This window comes from Pseudochaenichthys georgianus, chromosome 24 (assembly GCF_902827115.2).
Source record: "Pseudochaenichthys georgianus chromosome 24, fPseGeo1.2, whole genome shotgun sequence".
NCBI lineage: Eukaryota > Metazoa > Chordata > Actinopteri > Perciformes > Channichthyidae > Pseudochaenichthys > Pseudochaenichthys georgianus.
The window spans coordinates 13507048-13531262 of NC_047526.1; the positions used below are offsets into that span (position 1 = coordinate 13507048).

The 24215-nt window shown below is 45.3% G+C and overlaps 1 protein-coding gene across 3 annotated transcripts in view; it reads left to right on the top strand.

Annotated features, from left to right (window-relative positions):
• The window catches only part of atad2b (ATPase family AAA domain containing 2B), a 105831-nt gene that overhangs the window by 11037 nt on the left and 70579 nt on the right, over positions 1 to 24215 (top strand). For all 3 annotated transcript variants that reach the window (XM_034075909.2, XM_034075911.2, XM_034075912.2), the window contains 2 exons: positions 597 to 783; positions 1507 to 1692. In XM_034075909.2, coding sequence (XP_033931800.1) covers positions 597 to 783; positions 1507 to 1692 — 373 coding nt within the window. The remainder of the gene's footprint in view (positions 1 to 596; positions 784 to 1506; positions 1693 to 24215) is intronic.

Below are 24215 nucleotides of genomic sequence, written 5' to 3' on the forward strand. Positions count from 1 at the left end.
CTCCAGTACCTAAGGATTCACTTTTTACTGCAGTGATGTGTAAAGAAAAACCCTCATTGCAATGTATTTAGATATTCAAAGGCTTTATTGGATGGTTCCTAAACTTAACCGTGTAATGCCTGTAGGCCTGTTACTATATAAGAGAATTAGTTATTTTAACACATGTGCCACAGTGGTGCTTCATTCGGATACAGGGTTGCTTTTACTCAGACTTGATGAGTTTAATGTTGTTCTTAAGATCGTTATTGTGCTCTTATTTTCGTCAGAAAAACTCTATTTTGCCCTTAAAATCTTTCAAACTGACATTACACAATATGTGAAGCTATCTGGAATGTTCTAATATTGTCTACATATTCAGCATATGTTGACAATATTAGAACATTCCAGTGGTTTAACTGCAACGGTGTTCGAATGCCATTTACAATAAATAGGCATTTCAATTGAAGGGTTTCAGGGTTTTGCAGTTAGTGTCAAGTGTAGATTTCCACTGCAATGTCAACTTCTGATTGAACTGAAGCAATACTGTGCCAATGTCGTTTGAATGACAGTATGACTGCTGCCCAGTGATCAAAACTTGAACTCTCTTCTGCTTCTAGCTCCGCCCTCCAACAGCCCACAGCATACCGGCCTCGTCTGATGCTGGCCGGGGCCTCGGGCTCAGGACAGAGCTCCCACCTGGCCCCCGCCTTGCTGCACCACCTAGACAAACTGCCGGTGCACCGCCTGGATTTGCCCACGCTCTACTCCGTCAGTTGTAAGACGCCAGAGGAGTCCTGTGCTCAGGTAACGAACACACACACACACACACACACACACACACACACACACACACACACACACACACACACACACACACACACACACACACACACACACACACACACACACACACACACACACACACACACACACACACACACACACACACACACACACACACACACACACACACACACACACACACACACACACACACACACACACACACACACACACACACACACACACACACACACACACACACACACACCACACACACACACACACACACACACACACACACACACACACCCACACATATCCACACACACAAATCCACCCAAGACCATCTGCTGCACAGGTGGTTGGAATCTGAAAGGAGTAAGCAACTTACTGGCTTTTAGGAATAATCATAACTTTTTTTAATTGGGTTAGATTGAAGCTACAATTGGCTTATTGCAGGATGCGATATATTTACACATTTACTTTATATTTTTGTTCCTCTCTATAATTATTCTCTGTCTATTTTTAACCCATTTATTTCTGGCACTCACAAACGTTTTCTTCTTTTTGCTGATAAAAATGTAGTCAAGAAAATTCTTGTCAAAATAAGAAAAGAACCTTTTTGATTACACAGTCCAGAAACACACGCAGTCCAAAAAATGAAATAACATTTCAGAAATATTCAAGAGAATGTTGCTGCATCAGGCTCACCGTGTGTTTGACATATGTGTGTGTGCATTGCAGGTTTTCCGGGAGGCCCGGCGGAGCGTGCCCAGCGTGGTCTTCATGCCGCACATCTCAGAGTGGTGGGAGACAGTGAGTGACACTGTGAAGAGCACCTTCCTCACCCTGCTGCATGATGTGCCCTCCTTCAGCCCCGTCCTCATCCTCGCCACAGCTGAGACTCACTACTCACAGCTGTCAGACGAGGTAGGCACACTATGTACACACACGTCTGTGCTGACATTTTCAGATTTACCTCGAGGCTTGCACCATGTTTTTTGTGATTACACCTAGCTGTTGATGGAATTGCTTCCAGTACAGATGTAGCGCTTCATTTCAGACGCCTACCCGTGCGGGTCTGTGATCGGCACGGGGTGGGCCCCTGCTGAAAAGGAAAACCCCCCCGCAGGACTTGAAACGCCCCCTTGATAAATACATTTAATTATAATGAAACCAGCTGCAATGGATCATGGATCCACCAGGGGGAGCCGTGAAAAGCTGCCACACTGGAACTCATGTGAAATAAACAGCTGATCTACAGGTATCTGATATAGGATATTTGTTAAGATCCATATGTCACGGATAGGATCATATTCTATGCTAAATAAGAGACATGTAATCATTTACTAAACATCACCATGTTTTTATTTAACAAAATAATGTTTAATTTATTGTATCTGCTTCATATCGCAATATATTCCCGAAGTCTGAAATGCAAAAATGTCCCACATTAGCGCAATTCACCCTACATTTAATCATTCAAACAAAATCATATTTCGTTTCTTTTTAACGAAATAAATGTGGTTTAATCCACATAATTTACTGTGTTAATTGTTTACTGTAGTATTGTGCACATTACTTTTCGCTGCTTGTTGCACCTGGTTAGAAGCCAAACTGCATTTCGTTGTCTCAGTACCTGCAATATGTGCAATAACAATAAAGTTGAATCTAATCTTGAGCAAGAACAAATGTATTTAGGCTACTTGGTACATATCTGACATAAACGATTAAACACATTTGTGCATTCTTTAAACCGAGTCAAGCCGAGTCCGGAGGCGGCGGCACATTAAAGTGTGCACCTGATTGTTTAACTTGAAGGTGCCTGATGACATTTAATCATTCAAACAAAATCATATTTTGTTTATTTTTAACGAAATAAATGTGGTTTAATCCACATAATTTAGGCCTACTCTGTTAATTGTTTACTGTATTGTTTAACTTGAAGGTGCCTGATGCAGAGTCCTGCACGGGTCTGATTTTCAAGACCCGCTCCCGCCCCGCGACGTGCAATACCGAACCCGCCCCGCTACCCGCACATATTGCCAATTAGTTCCGCAACCCGACCCGTCGGCACAAGATCCGCAACCCGACCCGAACCCGCATAGCCTAGCCTATATATGAGTAGTGAAAACGTGCAATTATTAACACATGCAGTTGCATATTCGTCTCAAAAAGCGTGGGATGTTGGTTATTTTCTCCATCTAGGATGACACCAAAAGCCTCCCAGACGTTGGATTTCGCTCTTGAGGAAGAGTTATTGAAAATGCTGTATTCTCCACTAGAGAGCTTCACCTCAGCCATTTCGAATGTGGTGCGCACAGCAGCAGATTGATGCGATGCAGAGGTTATGATTATGCACGGTCCCGCGGGGGAGAAGTCTGAGGATTTAAACATTAAACTAAATTATTATTATTTTAATATATTTATTATGCAATACCCGCGACCCGACCCGCATCATCTTTGTTTTACCCAGAACCGAACCCGGAAAAAAGCGTTTGAAAAAATACCACCCGCGAATCACCTTTTTTGCGGGTCACCCGATGCAGGACTCTGGCCTGATGTGAACATTTCCAGAAGAACTCTAGCTTGAATGGCCTTTGTATGTGTATACAGTAGGCCTACAGTACAGCCCAACCATGTACACCTTCCTTTTTTCCCGTCCAAAGTTTGAATTGGATAAAGGTAATGGTAATCGATGGTGCTTTTATAGCCTATTGTATAATAACTGTGTGATTTATATTGCTTTTCAAATGCATATATGGCCACCCATTTACACGGCTCTTCCCGTCAAGAATATGAATAGAACTTAGTTAGATTACTTTACATTTCTGCAAATTAATTTTTAATCACACACGTCTCCCCACGTCTCCCCGTCCCGAAAATGATAAATAAAATAAAAAGAGGAAACAATTTTCAAGTTCAGTTTTCAACGTTTTATTTAAAATAACTGACATAACAGACACCATACTGTAGGCCTATCTGCTGCGGAAACCGAAACTCGCGAAAGTGATTTCAAAACAAAAAGCACTCGTTTGCTTGGAACAAAGAAAACGGCCAAGACACACATTGAGTCCAGAAAATAATAATAATAATAATAGTAATAAGCCTGTGTCTAAAATTGACAACAGGCTTATTATATTTACAGCCCTTAAAGATACACTTTTGTGTTTAACAGCTAACCACCATGACATACTTTGTTTTAGTAGATTTCGCATGAGAGCAAAATGTATAAATATGAGAATTAAATTATATGAATATGAGAACAAAATGCATGAATGTGTGAGTGACAATATATGAATGTGTGCATTGAAATATGATAATATGAGGGCAAAATGTATGAATGTGTAAATATATACGTGTGAGAGTGAAAATGTATGTAAAAGGAGAATATATGTGTGTAAGAGTGAAAATGTATGTATGTAAAAGGAGAATACGTGTGTGTAAGAGTGAAAATGTATGTATGTAAAAGGAGAATATGTGTGTAAAAGTGAAAATGTATGTATGTATGTAAAAGGAGAATATATGCGTGTAAGAGTGAAAATATGCTGCATTTTGAATGTCCGATAGTCCACCATTTCCACCGAAAACATTTAATAAAAGTGAAAAACAATGAACAAGACTTAACGTATTCATCATAATTAATTGTATTTATTTCGTTTGGATGTAGGATTTTTGACTTTGTTTAGAGCAGTGATCTTCTACTATATGAACATTTTGGACCCAAAATCACAAAAAAAACGTAAAAACAAATTTTGAAAATGATATTATTTTTCATATAGGTAACACAAACATACACAACGAAACCATTTAAAAGCTGGAAATATATACATGGGATGTCACTATGATAATGTGAAAGTTTGATTGAGGTAGCATGGGATTTCATTCTGATAAGGCAAAAGTGTTATTATAAATATAATACAAATATATATATATACACATTATGTACAAAAATCAGTTTTTTCTGTCTTTATCTGTACCACGCTTCAAAGCGGTTTCTGTCAACTACGACACAGAGGGCAACATCACAGGTTCCTCCTCCTCCATGTCAAAAAACAAGCTTAAAGCTTGACTCACGTTCAGAGTTCTCTTCATCATAGTTGAATCTTCAAAACTCTAAATCTATCTAACTATATCTAAATTCTCAATGTTTGTCTGTCACTTTACTTCAATCGCAGTCTCCCGCCGACTCTCTTCGTCTCCCGCCGCCTCTCTTCGTCTCCCGCCGCCTCTCTTCGTCTCCCGCCGCCTCTCTTCGTATATCTTCGTCTCTCCATTTCCCGCCGTCTCTCTTCGTCTCTTTTCGTCTCGTTTCGTATCACTCCGTTTACCTGATTACCTCACCCCCTCCCTGGTAAATACATCCTGTTGAGCAGAATCTACAGTTTCCAGTATTTTCCGTTTCGTAAAATGATAAAATACGGCGAAGATATTAAAATATGTGCTTCCATTATTCATACTTCTGAAATATATCTGTATTAACTTTATATCATCGTATGTCCGTGTTTATTGGGTCTTTTTGCATGAAACAAAGACTGGCATATAGTTTCAAGCCAGTACTTTCAACAGAAATACACATATACATCCTGTTGAGCAGGATCTACAGTTTCCAGTATTTTCCGTTTCGTAAAATGATCAAATACGGCGAAGATATTCAAATATGTGCTTCCATTTTTCATACTTTTGAAATGTATTAACTTTATATCACCGTATCTCCGTGTTTACTGGGTCTTTTTGCATGAAACAAAGACTGGGATATAGTTTCAAGCCAGTACTTTCGACAGAAACACAGGGCAATGTTGTCCGGACTGTTGTTTTTATGCGGCACCGACTTGAACAGGTCATGTGATCTGATCACGCCGGCGTGACGGTCGACTCCAAAGGGTTAATATTAAATACATATAAGTATTTTTACAACTTGTATTTAGAAATACTCTGTTGTAATTATTGATGCATACATGTGTTCATCCATTCAATGTGGCATCTGCTATAATGGGGTTAATGTATGATATTACTTAATAATACAATACATTATAATATATGATATGATAATTACATTTTAGTTTTATTCATTTCTTATTTCATAGTTTCTCATTATTATTATTTTTATCGCTAATCTTATTTTTGATTTTATTAATCTGTGTGAATCTGTGCTGTCCTGTTTTTCACTCTCACCCTGTTGCTGTTTGAACTACAGAATTTCCCCACGGGATTAATAAAGATCCATCTTATCTTAATGTATAAGTTGATTTACTTCAATGTACTGTGTAAAAACACCCCAACAATATTACAAGAAATATACTGCATAAAGCAAACTATATACTTTATTTGATCTAAAATATTGATGTTTTTTCATTATAGTAGCCTGTGAAAACCATAACAAATAAGTGATTACATGCTACAGTATTCAGCAAACACAACTGCAGAGCTGCAAACAGACTAAGTTCTACAACACCCAGTTCTATTTCGTCCCTACTGACCGCCAGAGGCGGTGCTTTAGCACTGGATATGTCCATCGCGCGCATGCGCAGCTCGAGTACCAATAACAACAAAGTCACCTGTGACCCACGTGACACCGGCTACATCAGCCGGTGCCTTTTCATCTTCTCGCTGCGTGAGAGTACCTTGGCTACATTTTTTGTAGCCTACAGCGTTCGTTAGGAACATTTGTTAAGGATTCTCTGCAAACAGCTGGCTGCGTGTAGCTTCGCGACTCATCCAGTCGGGGCCGCGGGATTACCCGTCCTCCAGGAGCTGCGGCTGGCTGCGCAGAGACTTCGTTCGGACAGGTTGGTGTCGGCTTGGTTGGCAATGGCAGTGTTTCTACTCCCTCTCCCAGCCTAGTTGTCCTGATTTCTGTCTGTTTGCTGAGTCTTTTGGTGACGGAGGTGTTTTCGCTCCCTCTCCCAGGAGTATTGCTGTGCTTTTGTACTGTTTTGGCCGCGGCGTTGGGCCAAACTTCATTAGCATTAAGCTAAACCTCATTAGCATTGAGCTAAACTTCATTAGCATTGAGCTAAACTTCATTGGCATTGAGCTGTACTGGCTAGTTAGCAGTAGCGGCTGCAGCCACTCGGCTGACGCCGGGTTAAGCACCGGAGTTTCCCGTGCCGTTCTTTTTCTTTAGCTACAGCTGGCATTCGCCTTTGATTTAACGCTAAAGTTGCCGTGTTTATCCCGTTAAACAGGTAGCTGGTGAAGGCTGTGTTCCCACACCCGCTCCCGGTTACGCTGCATCTGGCGTTCGTCTTCAGTTTAACCAGTGAAGGCAGTGTTTTCGCCCCCGCTCCTGGTAGGCGCTAAACGGCCTGGTTTTTTCTGTTAAGCAGGTAGCTGGTGAAGGCTGTGTTCCCGCTCCCGGTTACGCTGCGTCTGGCATTCGTCTGTAAATTAACCAGTGAAGGCAGTGTTCTCGCCCCCGCTCCTGGTAGACGCTAAACTGCCTTGTGTTTTCTGTTAAGCAGGTAGCTGGTGAATGCTGTGTTCCCGCACCCGCTCCCGGTTACGCTGCATCTGGCATTTGTCTGTAAATTAACCAGTGAAGGCAGTGTTCTCGCCCCCGCTCCTGGTAGACGCTAAACTGCCTTGTGTTTTCTGTTTAGCAGGTAGCTGGTGAAGGCTGTGTTCCCCCACCCGCTCCCGGTTACGCTGCATCCGGCATTCGTCTGTAAATTAACCAGTGAAGGCAGTGTTCTCGCCCCCGCTCCTGGTAGACGCTAAACTGCCTTGGGTTTTCGGTTTAAGCAGGTAGCTGGTGAAGGCTGTGTTCCCGCTAGTGCTGGAGCGACACGTCGACGACTTCAAAATATCGTCGACGACATATTTCCGCGTCGACGCGTCGCTACACACACGTGGGTGTGTAAACAAAGCAACAAGCAGTTCGCAATCGCACTTCAAACACAATGGAGACTGAAACGGCTACCACCTCCTCACAGGATTGCGCACGAAGCCCTCAAACGAAAACATCTCGCCCTAGGTCTTCAAAAGCATGGGAATATTTTAAAGTTAGTCCAAAACGCAAAGATATTGTCATTTGCAGTCTTTGACAAATGGAGTTGGCATATCACACGAGTACAACGGCTATGTTGGAACATTAAAGCGGCAGCTAGCTGTGGTGGCTACCATTAGCAGCTAGCATTTTCTCTCCGATTTTTACATAAAAATGGAATTATGGATTATAAATTCAATCATTTTTTTATACACAGACGTTAAAAACCTATGGATTAACCGATTCAGCCGCGTTTTTTCTCATTTTAATGCCATTGAACACGTCTTTTGATCAGATTGACAGCTACGGTGGTGAGACGATCTCCCTAGAAGCTCTGTAAAGGTACGTGTTGTGATGACTGTATTTGCTTCCCCTGTCGCGAGTCCGGATCACTCAGTGATGATACTATATACCTACATAATCTGTGGAGTCTCAGCTTTAATCGGATATCTTGTATGTGCAGCTACGATGAGTAATAAGGGTACTTTTATCTTGAGTTCTGTGCCAATGTCCGTTAGCATTTTTCGCTCATGGGTCATTTAGATGCTTCTTATGAGACTTGTGTTTTGTTTTGGTAAACATGGTTTGTATCGGCAGTTAGCTGAGATTATTACCGTTAATCTGGTATAACACATTAATAGTTTGTTAAATATCCCCTGAGACACAGTATTGTGAACATTTTTTTTTTTACATTACGTTTTTTTTACATTACGTTTTTTATGAATTGAACAACAGAAAAATAATCGTTAGATTAGTCGACTAATCGATCAAATAATCGCCCGATTAATCGTTTTCGAAATAATCGTTTCCCCCCAGCACTAGTTCCCGCACCCGCTCCCGGTTACGCTGCATCTGGCACTCGCCTCGAGCTCAGCCAGTGAAGGGCAGGTAGCTGGTGAAGGCTGTGTTCCCGCACCCGCTCCCGGCTTCTCTGCATCTGGCTACCTACAGAATGGCTCATTCATGTAGCGCCTGTATGGCTTCTCTCGAGCCCGAGGACGGCCACGACCGTTGCCCCTCTTGCCTCGGCCTCGAGCATCTAAGGGAAGCTCTCACGGTAGGGGCCTGCATGAACTGTAGCTGCATGCCCCGGGCACTCAGAGTGGCTAGAATCACTGAGGTGGAATGTCTGGCGGCAGCCAACGGACACCTCTCTTGGTCACATCCTCCCCCAGATCAGTTCGACCGTCCCTGGCGACTTAAGGGAGCGATGGCCATGGGTGCACCCCCCAATAAGAGGACTAGGAACAGGCTGTCCTCTAAAGTGGATCAGCTAGCTACCGACATGGACACGATGAAGTCGCTCCTCGTGGCCCTTCAGCCAGGGCCCGGTATAGGGGCTGCTAGCGGGCCGCCTGCCCCTCCTTCGGTTGCCGCCCCTCCTTCGGTTGCCGCACCTCTGTATGAGGATGCCTTGTCGCTAGCGGCTTCGGCTAACCTCTTCAATGAAGAGACGGAGGACGAGGTCCCGCTCGAGGAGTTTTCCCTCTCCTCTGCTCAGGGGTCTCTGCAGGACGGGGAGGACGGCTCCATGGCGGCCATCATTCGTACGGCCTTGGCGCACCTGCAGATTCCGGTTCCGCAGGCCAACTTGGCTCCGGCTAGTGCCTTCTTCAGGCGTAACCCAGCCCCTGTCCCCCTCACCGTTCCTCCTTCAGAGGAGTACCTGAGGGAGCTCCAGGCATGCTGGAGGGACACCAGGGCCTTTTGCCGCACTGGCTCCGATGCCCGGACCTTGGCTGCCATGCAGGACCCGGTGAGGGTGGGGCTGGGTGGCATGCCACCCATTGAGCCTGCCATCGCCTCCCTGATTCTGGCTCCTGACGAGGCTTTAAGGCCTGAGGTCAGGTGCCCTCAGCCTCAGTGCAGGGTCACGGATGGGCTGCTCTGTAGGGCCTACGACGCAGCGGCACGCATGGGTCGTATCGGGAACTCCCTCTCCCATCTAATGCAGGCCGTCTCCGCCTCGCTGCAGCAGGCTCCGGCCGAGCCTTCTTTGCTGGGCCTCAGTGATGCATCACTGCAGGCCTTTGCCCTAATGACTAGGGAATTGGGACGAGTTATGTCTTTTCTGGTACAGACTCGTCTCCAGGTTTGGCTGGCCCAGTCACCACTAACGGAGACATGTAGGAGGGTCCTCCGTAGCGTGCCAGTCGAGCCAGGGGAGCTGTTTGGGTCAGCTGCCCTGGAGACACTGGAGCGCGCTGCCCAAGCGAGGCAGACCAGGCAGCAGCTCTCGGGTCTTCGCAGTCCCGCGGCCACTCCCGGCAGGCCCAGGGGCTGCTCTAGCAGCCGCGCTCAGCCAGCGGCTTACTGGGGTGGTCGGCAGAGTTCCCAGCGGCCCACGCAACCGGCCAATGACTTTCGTGCCCCAGGTCGCCTGGCTTCCAGGCGGCCTCGCGCTTCAGAGCCTTACCGGCGCCCCCCAAGGGGCTCCAGGGGCCGGGGGGCTAGGCCCTGAAGTCCCGGGGCCGGTCGTCGGCTGTTTTTCCCAGCAGCAGCTCAGCTACTGGGCTGCCTGTATTTCCGACCCCTGGGTGGTTTCCACACTAACCCAGGGCTACGAGTTGCAGTTCCGACGCCGGCCCCTAGCCTTCGGCCGGGTCAGAATGACAGTTGTCAAGGACCCGGCGAAGGCCTTAGCGCTAGCCCAAGAGTTGTCCGTCCTCTTGGCCAAAGGCGCAATCGAGCCAGTGGACCCCCTGCGTCAGGGCGGGGGGTTCTACTCGGCGTACTTTCTTGTGAGCAAGAAAGTTGGCGGATTCCGTCCAGTTCCGGACCTCAGAAGAATCAACAGATTCCTGAGGGTACTACCCTTCCATATGCTAACCACAGCAGACACCCTTCGTGTTGTCACACAGGGGGAGTGGTTCACAACCGTGGACTTGAGGGACGCCTACTTCCACGTGCCAATTGCATCCCATCACCGGAAGTTCTTGAGGTTCGCCTTTCAGGGCCGACATTATCAGTTCCGGGTGCTTCCCTTTGGTCTCTCCCTCTCCCCAAGGGTGTTCACCAGGGTTGTTGCGGCAGCGCTCGCTCCCCTGCAGGCACAGGGCATGAAGGTCCTGCCATACCTGGACGACTGGCTGGTTTGCGCGCCGTCCCGGGCCCAAGGGGCCGGAGGAACTTACATACAGTTCCTCCGGCTCTTAGGCAGACTGACAGCTGCCTCAGCCGTTGTGCCCTTGGGCCTGTTGTCACTGCGCCCCATGCAGATGTGGCTGAACAGCTGTCACTTGGACGCCAAGCGGCACAGGCACAAGAGAGTCAGGGTGTCTCAGCGGTGCCTCCACTCTATGTCCCGCTGGAGGGACAGGGCCTATCTCCTGAGGGGTGTGCCCATGGGCACCATCCCATCCCGCCGGGAGACTGTCACTGTGGATGCGTGTCTCTCGGGGTGGGGTGTGGTGTGGCAGGGCAGGACCGTGCAGGGTCAGTGGTCTGCCCAGGAAGGTGCACGCCATATCAATGTGCTGGAGCTTCGGGCGGTGTTGCTCGCACTCATGCTCTTTTTACCCCAACTGGCGGGCAGGCATGTGCTCGTTCGTTCGGACAACATGTCCGCAGTTGCCCAAATCAACCACCAGGGGGGCGCCAGGTCCGCACAGCTGCTCCGCGTTTCGCAGAGCCTCTTGCCTTGGGCGCTCCCCCGTCTCACCAGTCTGCGGGCAGTTTTTCTGCCAGGGGACCTGAATCAGGTCGCATATTTCCTCTCACGGCGCAAGCCTCCACCGGGGGAGTGGAGGCTTCACCCGGAGGTGGTGGAGATAATTTGGAGCCTCTTCGGCAGGGCCGAGGTGGACCTCTTTTCCTCGGAAGAGTCGAGGCACTGCCCCCTCTGGTTCTCCTGGACGGAGGTGACCAGCCCATTGGGTCAGGATGCCCTGGCGCACGACTGGCCGGACACTCTCCTGTATGCCTTCCCGCCATTGCCTCTGATACTTCAGACGCTTCAGAGGGTCCTTACTCAGGGGCACAGGCTCCTTCTAGTCGCCCCCCGCTGGCCGGGGAGAGTCTGGTTCCCACTGCTACGCAGTCTCTGCTGCAGCCCACCGTGGCGTCTCCCCGACAGGAAGGACCTTCTGTCACAGCTCAAGGGTCAGATCTGGCATCCCGACCCTCGCCGCCTTCAGCTCTGGGTTTGGCCTCTGCAGGGCCCAACCCACTGTTGAGTGGTGTCACGGCATCTGTCAGGGAAACTATCCTGAATGCCAGAGCTCCATCCACTCGGGCACAGTATGAGTGCAAATGGAGGCTCTTCTCCCACTGGTGTGTGAGTAAGGCTGAGAATCCGGGACATTGCTCCGTGGCCACCATTTTAGAGTTTCTGCAGTCCCTTCTGGATAGTGGACGTTCTCACTCCACTTTGAAGGTGTATATGGCTGCTATCTCTGCCCGACATGTCGGAGTCGAGGGTGCCACTGTGGGGCGCCACAGGTTGGTGTCCCTCTTTCTAAGAGGGGCTCTACGGCAGCGCCCCCCTAGCACCCCAAGGGCCCCGGCTTGGGACCTGCCCCTAGTGTTGGATGCCCTATCATCTCCTCCCTTCGAACCCCTGGCCCAGGTCGGGCTTAAATGGCTGTCCCTGAAGGCAGCATTTCTGCTTGCCATAACCTCAGGGAAGCGAGTCGGAGAGCTTCATGCCCTCTCCGTAAGCAGTACATGCCTGAGGTGGAACTCCGATGGCTCGGGTGTCACCCTCTGGCCGAATGTGGCGTTCTTGCCCAAGGTGCTTCCACTAGCCCACTCCAATCGGCCTATCCAGCTGGCACGCTTTAACATTCCACAGGAGAATGGCACACCTGAGTTGCTGTGCCCTGTGCGTGCCCTGAGGGCGTATATTGATGCTACGGCCTGTATATGACAGTCAGAGCAGCTCTTCGTTTGCCATGGCGGCACTAGGAAGGGTCGTGCTCTCTCGAAACAGCGGCTGTCCCACTGGGTGGTGGATACCATCACATGTGCCTATGGGGCCAGTGGCCGCCCCCCGCCATCAGGGGCCAGATGCCACTCTACAAGAGGCGTCTCAACATCGTGGGCTGCCCTAAGAGGGGTGCCCCTGGAGACCATCTGCGCCGCGGCGTCATGGGCGTCTTCTGGCACATTCTCCAGGTTCTACCGGGTCAATGTCGCCACTCCTCACCCCCTGGGGGTGGTCTTGTGGCCAAGCTCCGCTGCTTCCAACTAGGTGAGTAAGTGCTTGGATTCTTCATGACATGGTTGGTATAGGTCATCCAGTGCTAAAGCACCGCGTCTGGCGGTCAGTAGGGACGAAATAGAACGATAGTTACGGCTGTAACTACGGTTCTATGAGTCCCGGATGGCCGCCAGAGTTTCCTGTCACTCAGAATTCTTGTGTGCTCGCGAGAAGATTCTGGGAACAGATCCTCTGTCGACACCGGCTGATGTAGCCGGTGTCACGTGGGTCACAGGTGACTTTGTTGTTATTGGTACTCGAGCTGCGCATGCGCGCGATGGACATATCCAGTGCTAAAGCACCGCCTCTGGCGGTCATCCGGGACTCATAGAACCGTAGTTACAGCCGTAACTATCGTTGTCTTTGTGTATTTTGTGAATAAAGCGCCATCTCATGGTTAAATCCTGTAATTGAACAAATGGGGAAATTGGGCAACGCCCTTTAGCAATTTGGCAACACCCCCAGCCACTGGCATCCGCTGGGCTTTTGACTGGGACACACCTATTTGAGTCTGATCTGGAGTGCTACATCTGTATATGAGAGAGGAGAGCGTTACCTTGATGTCTTTTTATATGTGGTATCGGAGGCTAAAGCATGAGGCTTCTCTGTGCCTCTCATACTCGGGAGCACTCATGCAGACACACACAGGGTGTCACAGTCGAAGTCATCTGCTCCCACAGAGTTTTTTGTATCTACTCCATCTCTCTTTTCTTGTCATTTATCCCACTGCCCGTTTTCACCATGGGGATCCCATCCCCTGCCCCTTCATCCCTTCCTCTTGGATTTATTATTCTCTGTCTGAATAGCCACAGCAGAGTCAGACCACCCGTTGTGGGTTAGCCTGTAAGCAGGGCTCGACATTAAATGGCCCGGAAGCACTATTTAGACACCCCGGGCCAGCATAACGTACTTTCCACTTGCCCGCTCGGGCCACTAAAAATATTGCTTTGAAAAAACAAAATGTTTCCTGTGGTATTGGTATTTTGACTAGCAATTTTGTTAAATTGTTTCGTTTATTAACGCTACAACATAGCGTTTCGTGAGTTGGTTGTCATTGTTGGGTGAAAAGCAAACAGCTGTTTGCTGCGGATCACAGCGCGAGCAGGCTCCCGTGAGCAGGAGCGCGCTCGTTCACTACAGACTTTCGTGCCACCTAACCATTCGCCAAAATGTTTTTAATACCAGCGATAACCGGCCAAACGCCGGGCAAAAAACAATCTTCAAATAAAAGAAAGTCACCGGAGGAGTTAAAGGAGAGTGACAGGGAGCATGAGAAGAAGAGGGAGAGAAAGTTTCAGCCACACTGGCTTGATCGATGGAGTTGGCTTCTAGTGGTGCAGTGACGCGTCCTAAAACCCTTTTTTATAATTTTCTAATCATAAATCTATCGATTCGATTTATGATTAGAAATGTATAAAAGTAGGGTAGACATGTGGATATTATCCGGCTGAACAAAACGTGCATTTATCAAACAGGTTTGTTTTCCACAGACCTTATTTCCAGCTATTTTCCAAAACCCTGTGGAGAAATTCCATTGCTTTTTGTCGAGGGAACCAGCAGCTTACTTCCTGGTTTTATGACGCGTCACTGCACCTCTCAATATGATGCCAGTATAAACAAGGTCTTCTGTCGGCTCTGTACATCAATGCCGACCTATGCTGACAAGTAAGTGAAGAGTAGAAAATATAAAGGTATTGGCTTTAGGGAAATGTCCCGGCAGTTTAGGAGAATGAAGGTTCTAATCTAATCAATTACATAGCCATTACATTTCTAACTCCTAATGACAGGATGGCAGAAAGCGCATTATACTAATAATAATACTCATAATAGCAGAAATGTTTTAACAATGACCACAATATCATTATTTTAATAAACCAAATATGAACAATTGAGGAAAATGAGGAAGAACTGATGCTTCAAATGTTGTAGTAATGTAGTTTGTGCATAAATTACTATTGCAACAAATGTGTTCATTTTCTTCATTATTAGTCGATTTTTCCGGACAAATGCTCCGGGCCAGTGGTTACAATGGTGGGGCTAGTGATAATAAAATGTTACCCTTAATGTCTACCCCTGCTGTAAGGGACGGTTTTGGTTGGGGGAAGGAGAAATAGAGAAAATTGGAAAGGGGGGAAAAAGAGACTGAAATAAGGAAGAGGGTCCTCTCTTGTCGGGCAAGAAAAGAGCTTTAATTAGGTCCGGGGGTTGGCAGCCCCAGGTCTTCACCCCAGGACACACACACATGTCGATATGCCTGTGCAGACTATGCATGTTTTTTCGGTGTGTGTGGTGCGTGTGTGTGCGCGTGTGTGAGTGTTTTAACTTTTCTTCCTCTTGTGTGATTGGTAGTTTCTGCCTTCCTTACATTCTTTAAGTATTTCTCCCTCACTTAACTTGTTGGCTAACATGCTGTGTTAAGTATGAACATGGAATGAATCTCACCCCACAGACCCCTTCAGCCTCTGTGTCACATGGCTGATTGCTGTACATTGCATACTAGGTGACTGGATGAATCCATGTAGGATTGGCAATTACCACTTTCATCACACGACCTTCTCTGTGGTGATTGAACACACAGCCATGCAGCGTGGAAGATTGGGAAGCTCATGATGGGACAAATGGTGTGCTCAAGTCAATGTGGAGCCAGCATGAGGATATCAAGACTGTCCTTAGGCTATGCTGGCTCTCTTTCCCCATTTCAGTCTCGTGCTGAAAGTTTGAAGTTGGATTGCATCATTGCACTTGTAAATCAGTTCTTTTTTCTTACTTTTGTGCAGATACATTGTAAGGAGACCCAGACCTTTTCTCATTTGAATTGAGTTAAACGCAAACCATGTACCTGTGCCACAAACTCTGCCCCTGTCTGGCTGCTTTCGACACTAGCAAAGACAAAGTGTAGCATAAACTGTCAACATAAAGATGAACATTGTTCCAAACCCTTGTGCCTTGTTATGCTTCCTAAAATCCATACTTATTTCCTAGCTTTGATATGGCAATAAAAGTGAGTGGTTATTTTGACGGCAACTCCTAAATCTGTAATGCTAAAGCTTCCAATTACCAAAAATGCTCCAAATAGACTAAATCAATGGTAATAATAATAATTCCTTACATTTATTATAGTGCTTTTCCAGTGCTCAAAGCGCTTATGGTGTTACATCTACTATAAACAATAGAATACCTTTGAATGTTTCTTATAACCATACTATATATGATGGTAACCAGTAAAACAAGAAGAGTACACATCTGAAAATAGTTGTTTAGCACAGGAACATTTTTCAAAATTATTCTAATTATTAAAATAAGGATTCACAAACAAGCTAGAGACAGACATAGAAACTCACAAAACTGCTGATGCTGGTGTAACATCTTTCTGTATGTCTGTAAGGGAACATATCAGGGCTTCACAATTAATACAAATGTAATCTTAATTGTAATATTCACTAATGCAATATCGAAATCGCAAGGCAAACATTTAAAAATCTATATTTCTGAATGAAGTGTTGTGGCGCTGTAGTGATATCCCGGCCAACAAACAGTACAGACATAAACAAGATCCTAGATTGGTTCAGATAGAAATCACATTATAACCATTTTTATATACCTTACAATTGTAATAATGTTTCAAACATGACTGTTCCCTCTGGTATGGTGAACCATATTACAATAGCAATATCAGTCAAAAATAATTGCAATACCTTTTTTCTTTTTCATATTGTGCAGCCCTAAAACATATGTAGTATTTGCTCCCACTGAGGCAGGCCCCCAGGTTGTCCACAGAGAGTATGATTTGCAGAATGGGTGGAACTTTGCTGTGGCTCTGTTTGTGTTAAGCAATTGTGTTTGTTTTATTAAATGATATTGCTCATCTCATGTCTCTAGAGTGGCCCAGAAGCTTCTTTCATCACGTTTTGAGGATTTCTTTCTTTCTTGGCATTGCCAGTCCATAGTGCTTTCAGTGATTTGGCTATGTGTGTGTTGTTTCACTCCCTGGCACGGAGAACACAGTGACAGCTGCTGTCTCAGCTCCAAACCACGGCGGGGAACACGCAGCATCCCTCCCCAGCCAAAACTGACACTACAAGCCTGGGTCCAACTACATAGCCTCCCTCCGTCCCTTAACAGCCGTTCACCCTGCTTACCCTCACTTCCTCCTCTGTGGAGGGCCGAGGGAAATAGCTTGAACATGTGATTGTAAGTGTGAAGTTACTGCAGTTAGTGTGAGATATATTGTCGTATCAGTTTTTTTACTTTAAACGTTGAAACACATTGTGGGATGTTTGATATGGTTATGGTAATGGAACAAATGACCCGCTTGCTACCAAAGGATTGACTATAAGGACAGGACCTGTGTATTGATGCTTCATTCATCTAGTTCTAATGCTGAGATAAAGAAGACACAGCACGAAACAACAGCTATGCATTTAGCTTTTGGTAGATAATGCAACACACAATTAAAATGTGAAGGGTTTCAGGGCTAATCATTTTCAAAACGTCACACCTCACTTCATTTGATTATAGTTGAGTTCTATTTTGCCGAGAGCACGGTTAACATGTTTTCAGGCACACTGCAGATGACATGTTTCAAACCTTGATTATGTTTCAATGCAGCACAGGACAACTCAAATGTATGTTGCACAACCATACATGTTTAAAGTGTGTCCTGAAGTATAGTGCAAACGTGAAGTAACAGCTTTGCAACACTGGCTGGCAGATGGGAAGAATCTGTTGGGACCCTACACTCCTCCTGAACTCCAGTGCATCTAAATATTCAATGTGCTCAGGCTTTAAAATACACATAGGACCCATAACAGAAATGATGATGCCCCCTTTATTAGTTCACAAATTGCAGCGGATCGAAAACAAATGCTGAGTCTCTTCTCTAGTTCCCACTACAATCAATGGTGTGACATTGTACCACTTTTGTCTTCATGAATAATTGAAAAATCGGACTTTCTAAATTCCGATTTTGTTTTTAATAAGTATACCAGCGCTTGTGTTTCTGCAAATGCAACTCTTAGCCAATGCACTTAAACATCAGAGTTCATTATTCCTCCGTGGATATCAATGATTGAGTTAGAGTTTGGGTCGCAGTGGCAACAGCCTAGTCCACATGTCCTTATCCCTAGCCACCGTCTCTTGCTCATTTGGATGAGTGCTGTGCTGGAACACCTCCACAGGATTCAGATGCCACTGTGATGCATTTGAATCAAACTCCTCAACTAGCTCCATTCAAGTTGGAGGAGCAGTGGTTCAACTCTGAGCTCCTCTTGGCCACTAATATCCGGATGCTCATTTTCTCAGTCACTACCCAGAGCTCATGACCCAAGATGAGGGTTTCAATGTAAAGGAGAGGTGAATAGAGTGCTTTGCCTTCAGCCTCAGTCGCCCCCCCCCCCCTTCACCCCGACAGACCTGTATAGCCTCTGCATTACTGCTGACTCTGCACCATTCCCCCTTTCTATCTAATGCACTATCTTACCCTGACTGGATTATCTGAACTTTAGTGTTTGCGATTCTGTCTGGATCTCATTATCAACACTTCCCTGTAATGATGTTTACTTTACTTCTTTGTATCGTTGTATCACCCTTTGGACTTTCTGCAAGCATTAAGGTACCATCTTTTGGATTGTAAATGGAATGCATTTAGAAAGCCCTTTTTTTCATATAGTGCATCACATTCTGATTTAGAAAGGTGTCTCGGCAATAGCTTTTTTTTGTGTGCCAATTATTTGAGTCATTTACTCAAGCTGTGTTGTATTGCCATCTGTTTTATACCTGCTGTGGTATAGGGATTGACTTTCTTCTGAACATTGAGATAACAGAGCAAAGTTCTGCAGTCTGACAGGAATGTTTTAAGTCTGTTTCTACAGTTAGGATTTGATCATGCCAGCTGAACAGGTGTGCACTTTAGTTTTACAGTTGCTCTACCCAGTCCGACATCCCCAATTTCCTTTGACGCATCATCTCTCTCCTCTAACCCCCCCCCCGCTCCTTTTTTCATCTATTAACACCTTTCTGCTCAGCCACCCGGTGTCAACACTCCTGCAGACTTTATCATGATGAAAAATACTGCAAATCATTACCTGCTGTGTGCTACATACACTTTGGCTCTCTCCAGCTCCCCTACTGTCTAGTTTTTTCTCCATTTCTTTTATCTCTGCTGAGGAGAGAATACACTATCCAGCTGAGGAAAGAATACACTATCCAGCTGAGGAGAGAATACACTATCCAGGTGAGGAGAGAATACACTATCCAGAGAGAGTGTCATATAGAAAGAAAGAGAACAGAAGGCAATGCAGAGCGAAAGAGAGAACAAACATGTCAGGGATAAGGGAGAGGATCAATGTGAGAGACAGATGGGGGGGGAGATATAAAGTGGAAAGTAGGTGCTTAGTCAGCAACAGGGCTTCCCGTCGGGGGAGGCCTTAGGCTCCAGCGCAGAATTGAACTGGGATCTCCGAAGCCCCCTGTAGCCCCTGTATAGATGCACAGCAGAAATTAAAGTAGCTGGAAAGAGGCTCATGTATTTGTCTGCCAAGACTTTATCGTCATTCTTTAATAATTTATAACAAGTGGCTAACCGTACAGTTGCAGGATAATCCTGTTGCTTTATCATTTGCTTGTGAATACCTAGTAAACTCCCCTAGCTAATGATTTAGACCAAAATAGTTACCGGCACATTTAACTGTCATGTGTCTTTGGTCATGTCTTTAGTAAAGTAAGGTCTTCTTTACAGACATCACCTATGCGTGAAAGACTGGTCACAAAAGACTGGTCTCAAAAGTAGATTTATCAACATATTTTGAGGTTGCATTTCTTTCTTTCTTGTCAAAGGATGACGTCAATTGGAAAGCAGTGCCTGCTAAACTATCTTAAGACTGCTAGAAATAGGATACAATAATACATATTTCAGACTTGATCTGACAATAAAGCGAGTCACAGCAGCTTCATTTGCAACATCAACAAGGACAAATGTTTAGGACAAGAAATAAAGGAACTTGAATTGAACATTATAATCACTAAAGACAATAGGTTCAAGATAAGAAGTACTTTATTGATCCCGATTTGGGAAATGTTTGTGTTGCATTGTGTTGCAGCATAAAAAGACATGGCATTGTTTTCAAGACCCTTAAACCTACACTTAACATGGGATTTAACTGTATTTGATTTGATGACTACTGCACAAAAGATTGCTTCAGTCTAACCTTTTTTAAATGGCATAATCCTGTTTATCTGATTTGATTGAAATGACACACATTGGCTGTTCAGGACATGTTTGGGGTCAGGCACAATGTTGTTGGCAAGCCTCAATATGTTGGGAAAGGGTTGGGACTAGCAGAAGCATAGAGCCGCTGTCTTATCCTTGAGGATGAGTGTGATTTTGTTTCTGGAATGATCAACTAGCAGGGATTCAGCCTCAATACAGCCCTGTGTGACAGCAGCATGTTGTCCCAGGTGCCTGTGAGACTATGACACCAAACCCAGCTCATCAGATGCCAAAACACTGCACAGAGATTTATACTCAGACAGGATTTTACGACTTAGGGCGGGAAGTTTATGATCTTTCATCACATAGATATAGGTAAACAAATGGGATACAGCAAAGTCATCGTCCAGAAGTGTTGCATGTATGAGACTAGCTAACGCACCTATTTACCTTCATCATGTTGCATCACAGCAAATGGATTAAAGCTTTTTCGCTGTACAACCCTGAAGACATTTTGGAGACTGGCAGCCATGTTTTTGACTGACCTTTGTCTATTCTTATGGACACATGTCCGACCCTCCCCTGATGCTGTTTGCTGAATATGGGTGCATAATGTCAGATCAATCAGAATTAATGTGCGAGTTTGGTTTATGTTAAAAAATGGCATTTTCATTCGGTTTCAGTAAAAAAAAGTCCCAAATGCATATTATTTTTGCTGTTATTTATTTTTAACAGTAGTGCAAGTTTTGGTATGAAAATAAGGAACTCTAACATTTGGAATCATTAACTGAAAACAACTTAAAAACAAACACAAACAGTAACACGCACACTCAGATGGCCATATTATTTATAATGGCTGTCAAACAAAAAGGTTAAATAAACTGAACAACTAAAAAGAATGTCTTGAAAATATTAAAATAAATGATAAAGTGTTTCAATCACAATCAATAAAAGGCAATACAGAACTGTATAACATCTCCTGATGTCAAAATATAAAATAAATACAATGATAAATATAAAACAAATACAATCTTTACCTTTAGGAGCAATGTCTAACATGTGTAATTAACTTGAGTGTGTGAGGCCATTATGCCTAAATAAAGGTACTCAAGCTTTACTCTATTTTCAAGGTTTTTTCAGAAAGATAAGTTTGTCTACGTTGTCAGAAGTGAGGGCAGATCTGACGGCGGTAACTATGTCACCTGCCGTCGAGAAAACCCTCTCGCTGGGGACTGAGACTGACTCGGATGTGATTGAGCATGTTTGACGTGTTACTATGGGCTCAGAACGGTCTCATAATACACACATGCGCACAGAAGGATTCACACTTGTATTTCATGATCCGAAAAAGGATTCACACTTGTATTTCTGGATCCACACTTGTGTTTTTCAATGCACACACAAATGTATTCCGTTTCATATACATGTAAATAAAATCCAAATACAGAAAAAAGTTTTACATGTGTATTTCTGATCCTCACATATTTGTTTTCCGTTTAAAACCCCTGAACCTGCAAACACAAACCGCTTCCTGTGCACGGATCGATGTGCATTCGTGTGTGGGTTTTTTGAGACTCCCCTGACGGTCAGCCGATTCGTACTTGTAATTATTTCTATCTATAGCCAATCAGATGTCTCCTCAATTCTAAGCCAATCACATGAGCGCGCTCCCACAAGGGTAGATTTCTTGCGTTCATGACGTAGCGCTTCATGTACGCATTTTGCGCAGTCCGGAGCTGACAGCTCCATGGAGCCTGCCTGGAGGCGCTAATCTCAGGACACCTCCACTCTCAGTACAGCGCCACTTTCCGAACAGGAAATGCACGCCAATACAAGCCTTTATATTATTAAGGTACAGCGCCACTTTCCAAACCATTGATGAATGCTTGTTACACAAAAACGGCAGGCAAAACCGTTTTAAATGTGTGTTTCCTGTATGGCGAATACAGCTGCTTTATTTATGTCTGTATGCAGTTGTTGTGAGTGTGGAGGGAGCAGCTACAGGTTAGCTTCGCCTAATCGATCAGTGCACTACGAAGCCAGTGCTAGACAGTGACCTGTTAACGGGGGGAGCCCCGCAGGTCATTATCGGCCGATATTCACTCTTAATAGTTCGGTGCTCTCTATAAAGGCCGATCAGGAGAGCTGGATCTGATCGATATGGACATAAACGCGAGTGAAGTATAACCGGACGCAAGAGAGAGAGATCAGATCAGCTGCTGAGTCTGATGGAGACACGCTGCTCTGCATAATCACCTGATGCTCTGTCCTCTGTTTAGCGAGCTGACCGGACTGCGCAAAATGCGTATATGAAGTAATTTTACCCTCGTGGGGGCGCGCTCATGTGATTGGCTTAGAATGAAGGAGACATCTGATTGGCTATAGATAGAAAAAATTACGTATCGGCTGACCGTCAGGGGAGTCTCAAAAAACCCACACACGAATGCAAAGCGATCCGTGCACAGACAGCTGTTTGCAGGTTCAGGGGTTTTAAACGGGAAACTAATAAGTGAGGATCAAAAATACATATGTAAAACTTTTTTCTGTATTTGGATTTTATTTACATGTATATGAAATGGAATACATTTGTGTGTGCATTGAAAAACACAAGTATGGATCCGGAAATACAAGTTTGAATCCTTCTGTGTGGATGTGTGTATTATGAGACTGTTCTGAGCCCATATGTTACTAGTGATGGCAGTTTGACACTGAAGCTTCGAACGGAGTTTCAACCCTGGACTTCCTATTCCATAGAAGCAGTGCTTCGAAGCTTGCTTCAAATCACGTGACATGTGACGTCCGAAGCAGCAACTGCTTCAAATCACGTGACATGTGACGTCCGAACCAGCAACTGCTTCATTTCCTGAATGAATCACTTGACTGGTTCACGGTCCATTCACGCGATTCAATGCACTGCCTCGTCTCCATTCTGACAGGTGACAGGTTGAAACAGTTTCAAATTTGAGCGCTTCAACACTTTATAACCGCTCTAAACAATGCGCAATGTGTGGGTTGTTGTTGTAGTTTGCGTTGTTGCTGTTGAGTTGTTGTTGGCATTGCATTTGAATTGGATCATTAAAGAGCAAGCCAGGAAGAAAGATAGGTCGTTATGGCTCGTGAAACACTTCGAAATGTGGAGAAGCTGTGAACAAAAAGAAAATGAGTAATATAAAAACACTTCAATGGTCTAAGGAATAGATAGCCCAGTGGATAGAGCCGGCGGCCAGGATGCAGCGATGTCCTCCGCGCAGCTGGTTCAAAGCCTGGAATAGTTAAACTTTTAATCATTGCTTTTCAACTTTAATACTTGAATGACTGATAAAAGGCCCTCTCCGCCCAAAAACATGTCTAGCACTCTCTAGTCTCTTCTCAATAACCCAATACACACAATTATCAATCTTTAATTGCAAATAGAACATGATATTCAGTCTTAGTGTGTGTGTGTGCAAAGATACGTTAAACCCACTGCAGCCTTGCACTTCGCCAGGAGAGGTCGCTGTAACTGAAGCTTTGAGAAATTAACCTATTTCCGACACAATTGTCCAAGTGGTTCGACGCTTCATTCAAAGCTTCATTTTGCCATCACTACGTGTTACCACTAGCATACCGCACCGCTGTCGACACCGTCCTCGTCCGATCCACAACTCGCACCCCATCATTGTTGTAGTCCACAGGGAACCCGAAATGTTCCCACACACCTGATTTAAAAGAAGCAGGTGGGTCTTCTAGCTCCTGTGTGTTGTGTGAACTCGCCAAAGCTACTAACTGTTCTTCTTCATGTATTGTGTTCGTTTTGTTGTGTTTTTGTTCTTCATTTGTTATTTACGGGCGGCTGGCTTTTAGGCGCAATACCGCCCCCTGTATTATATATAGTGTAATACTGCCCTGAGTGACAGACTTTTTTCCCACTCGTAAAAAAAGGCGTATTCGCCGTGTGACTGCATGTGCCGAACTGTGACGTCCAAACTGTGACGGTACGGGACGAATACGGATACCGTTACACCCCTACTGTGCACATTTCCCCAACCTCTTTACCCCATGCTAAGTTCCTCATAAAC